Source organism: Diaporthe batatas (assembly GCF_019321695.1).
Source record: "Diaporthe batatas strain CRI 302-4 chromosome Unknown Contig00001, whole genome shotgun sequence".
Taxonomy (NCBI): Eukaryota; Fungi; Ascomycota; class Sordariomycetes; order Diaporthales; family Diaporthaceae; genus Diaporthe; species Diaporthe batatas.
The window spans coordinates 1,807,746-1,811,564 of record NW_025408548.1 but is presented as its reverse complement, the minus strand read 5'-3'; the positions used below and the strand labels follow the sequence as shown (position 1 = coordinate 1,811,564).

The 3,819-nt window shown below is 52.6% G+C and overlaps 1 protein-coding gene across 1 annotated transcript; it reads right to left on the bottom strand.

Moving 5' to 3' along the window:
* Window positions 1–220: 220 nt before the first annotated feature.
* KVR01_000098 (uncharacterized protein) lies at window positions 221–2,335 on the bottom strand (the record flags this gene model as incomplete). The annotated part of the gene is made up of 6 exons (XM_044784659.1): window positions 221–464; window positions 652–778; window positions 868–1,143; window positions 1,205–1,637; window positions 1,756–2,069; window positions 2,122–2,335. 6 exons carry the CDS (start codon window positions 2,333–2,335, stop codon window positions 221–223), a joined length of 1,608 nt encoding a protein of 535 aa, XP_044650047.1.
* Between the last annotated feature and the right edge of the window lie 1,484 nt (window positions 2,336–3,819).

The window sequence follows — 3,819 nt, the reverse complement described above, 5'->3', positions numbered from 1 at the left end:
GAATCCAGTTGGATCTAACGGGACGAGGGCCGTCACAAGCCTTGTGGCATCACGGCTCCAGGGGAGCTGGGATGCAGAGTGGAAAGAAGCATGTTGCCACATCGCCCAAAAGACGTGCTGGAGGATTGACTATTAGGATTTCAGGGCCTAGAAAGGGCTAGCCTCCTCCAAGGTTCCACTTCCAGTCCGTCGCCGCCATCGGAACTGCTGCCGAAAACCCTCAGGACTCAACACCGACCACCCTACCGTCTTCGTCCAGGCCAACCTTGACCTTCCTGGTGCTTGCTTTCCTCGGATTTGGAGCCTCGAATATCTCACCCAACTCCTCCAGTGTCTTACCAGCCGTCTCGACGAAGAAGAAGTAAATGATAACCATCTCGATGGCGATCCAAACGCAGTATATGATGTAAAGCTTCCATGCTATCGCCTCAATTCCGACAGCTATTCCGTAAGTGTTTACGACCCTGTTCATTATTCGAAGGTTAGCCCTCCGAAGCCACAAGAAAGCGATTAAAAAACGATACGGGAGAGTTCCGCCACCAGCACACAAGGCTTTTGTCAGACGATGCGTCTGTACATGTGCAGTGAAGCAGTCCACAAACCGAACACGGATTCCAGTGAAGGACATCACGAAAATCTGGAGATACTCACATAGCGATATTGAGGAACAGGAAGTTCAGCCCAGAGCCCTTAGCCCTGGTCCGGTTCTCCAAACACTCAACGCTGTAGAGGGTCTGCAGAGGAGTAAAGCCCCAGGCGAAGAATATACCGAAGCAGTCTATTACCATTGTTAGTCAATTTCGACCATACCCAGTGTTGTTGAGGCCGCTCCGTTCGGGCGAAAAACTCTGAAAGGGCATGACTTACAAATAGACACGATCACACCGTATCCGAGGTTCGGCTGAGCATTTGCATGTGCAGAAAACGCAGTCAGGAGAATGTAGAAGAACAGACTGCCCGCAAGACCCCACAGCATCATCTTCCGCCGGCCGAGCTTGTCCAAGAGACTCGCGCCGTAAATAGCTCCCAGCATGGAGAAGATGGGGTTGATGGCGTTTAGCAGCAGCTGCGTGTTGGTATCGGTAATTCCCGCCGACTTGAACATTTCCGGCATGAAATAACTAACGACATTGTTCCCGGACCCTGGAGAATCGATCCATCAATATTCGTAACTTCTCACGACCGCATGTGAAGAGAGACTTACATTGTCCGATGAAAGACATTGCAATAACCATACCCAGCCGATATCGTGCAGCCCGCGTGTGAACCAACTCGCGGAAGTCCCACCACGGATTCTCATCGCGCGTGAGCTTATTGTCTTCGACGATTTCGTGGTACTGCAGCTGAGGGATCGCCGAGTTCGGGTCGCCGTCGCCGTGGTACTTGGCCAGGATTTCGAGCGCCTCCTCGGGACGGTCGTGGGCGATGAGCCAGCGAGGAGACTCCGGGAAGAACATAATGGCACACATGACCACGGCTGGCATTCCTGCCTGTACAATTGTCGGGATCCGCCAAGCCCAAGATGATGTGAGGTGGTAGTTCGTCCCGTAGGTCGTCCATCCGGCGAGGATGTTGCCCAGCCACCAGAAATTGTTGTACATACCGGCCATCACACCGCGGTACGCAGGGTGAGCCAGCTTCAGGATCAGTCAGCAAATTGAATCTCCAAGTAGCCTAATTTTGAGGGCTGAATTCTCACGAGCCAATTGCGCCGGCTACCCTCGAAGAGATGCAATGTAGAGAAAAGGTACTTACCTCGACAGTATATGCAGGGCCGGCAGCCGAGGCAATACTCGCACCAAAGCCCAAGACGAAGCGGCCTCCGATGAATTGTTGAAGGCCATGGGCCGAGCCCTGAATGGCGGTGCCGACAAGAACGAGAACGCAGCCAACAAATATGCAGACTCGACGTCCCCAGCCGTCAGCCAGCAGGCCGCAGAAAGGGAATGCCGCGATCTGCCCCAGGTTGTAGACGATGAAGACGATACCCGAGCTGGACCCGGCTCCGCTCAGCCCCATATCACGCTGGTACGGTTTCATCGCGTTGATAGCTCCCATCAGCGATGAATCTACCATTGATGTCAGTGAGTGCTCTGTGTTATTCTGGCGTTTCGATCGTACCAAAGCCGTTCATGGTCGACACGAGATACCCAATGGACATGATGAGATAGAGTTTGATCATGTTAGGGCTCAACAAATTCGGTTTCTGAGCCGCAACAGCAGCCGCAAGTGCAACTGATTGGGTGTTGACGCTCTTGACATTTCCGGTTGGTTTCTCTCCATCGTAGCCCATTGCCTCGTGAACTTCCTTCTCTCCATCGTGAAATGTCGCCATGTTGTCGGTAGGACTCTTCCGGGAGTGCCAACCGTTTCACTTGTACGATCTGATATGGCTGATGGCAAAGCCGATGATGGGAGGAACATTAAACAGGCCCAATGAAGGGATGTACTCGACGTTTAAAGCGTCCCACTGTATGGATACCCGTCACTCGAAAAAAATATTGTTGGAAGCGAGTCCGACTTTGTCGTCAGGTGCATGACCCCTTTTGGATGAAGCTTCCCACTCCTGGCCGGGGTCACCGCAGCATGACTTGGCAAAAACGCGGGCAGACGCTTGTCTCGCGGCTCTTTTCCCTCTTCCGGCTAACTAGCGCCGCGCGCTCGATCGGAATCTTCCATCCCCAGAGAATCGGCACCAGGAAGACGGCACTTTCTCATCGTCCAAAAGCCATGCCCAGGGCTCTGATCCATCACCTAACGAAACTCTATTCATGTGTGGGAAGTTACTGCGTTCAGGTAGCTGATGCCTTTTCCTGGACGCAGGTTGCGAAAGGAATGGTCAGGTACAGTTGAAGACTCGCGAACAGAAACATCGGGGGAAGCAGGGGTGCCTGAGTACCTCGGTCAAATATCCTTGACACTCGGGCGTCCGCAATTTCTCCATTTTTCTCCCATGGGGAAAAACTGGGACCAAGGTTCTAGATCAAAGCCAACCTTGGAACATCACTTCAAGAGCTCGCCACGCCCTGATCTGCAAAGCTGATTTACTCCAGCTTCGACAAAGAATATGATGATGGATCGGTCCTCGTAACAGCTGATCCTCGTCCGTAGAGGTTGCAGTGTCTGGCCATTGCCCACTACTCTTGATGGATACGTCCAGAACACGCCAGACCAACATTGGCCGCCAAAAGGTGGACCCCGGGTGACGGACTGTCGAAGTGTGGGGATGCACAACAGCCCACACGACAGGGATTTCGCGATCCCACGAAACGGCTGACTCTGTGACTTCCTCTACTGTCGTTGTTGCCACTCAAACGAGTTCATAAGATGCATGCTTCGATACGTGGACGAATATATAGGACATGAAAGGTGCCGATCGCCGAATTAGACCTCAACCTCGGCAGATACACCGAGTCGGCGTATAAACCTAACTGTCGGAGCCGGCCTAGTACGACGGTACCATTACCCAGTGAGGCGGCGCCACTTCATCGGCCCCAAAAATTTACCGACGGCTCTTCTATCACTGGGCGAAACAGAGCCCACACTCGGCGCTTTTTCGGCTGCGGTCGACGAGCTTATCATATCATCTCTCAGGAACCGTGTGGAGAGCTATTAGTTACCTGGTTTCGTTTTTCCCCCGTATACGTTCGAAGTTATACATGGCGCCTTCATGCAGTAGTCAACGCTCAAGACCCAGCGTCTAAAAAACATACAGTGTCGACAACAGTGGTAAAAATACGATAGGCGTAGCAACTAGTTGATTCGATAAAGATGAGCCTCGAGCTCTAGACCGTTGACCAGGAGCAATGTTCTTTTCAC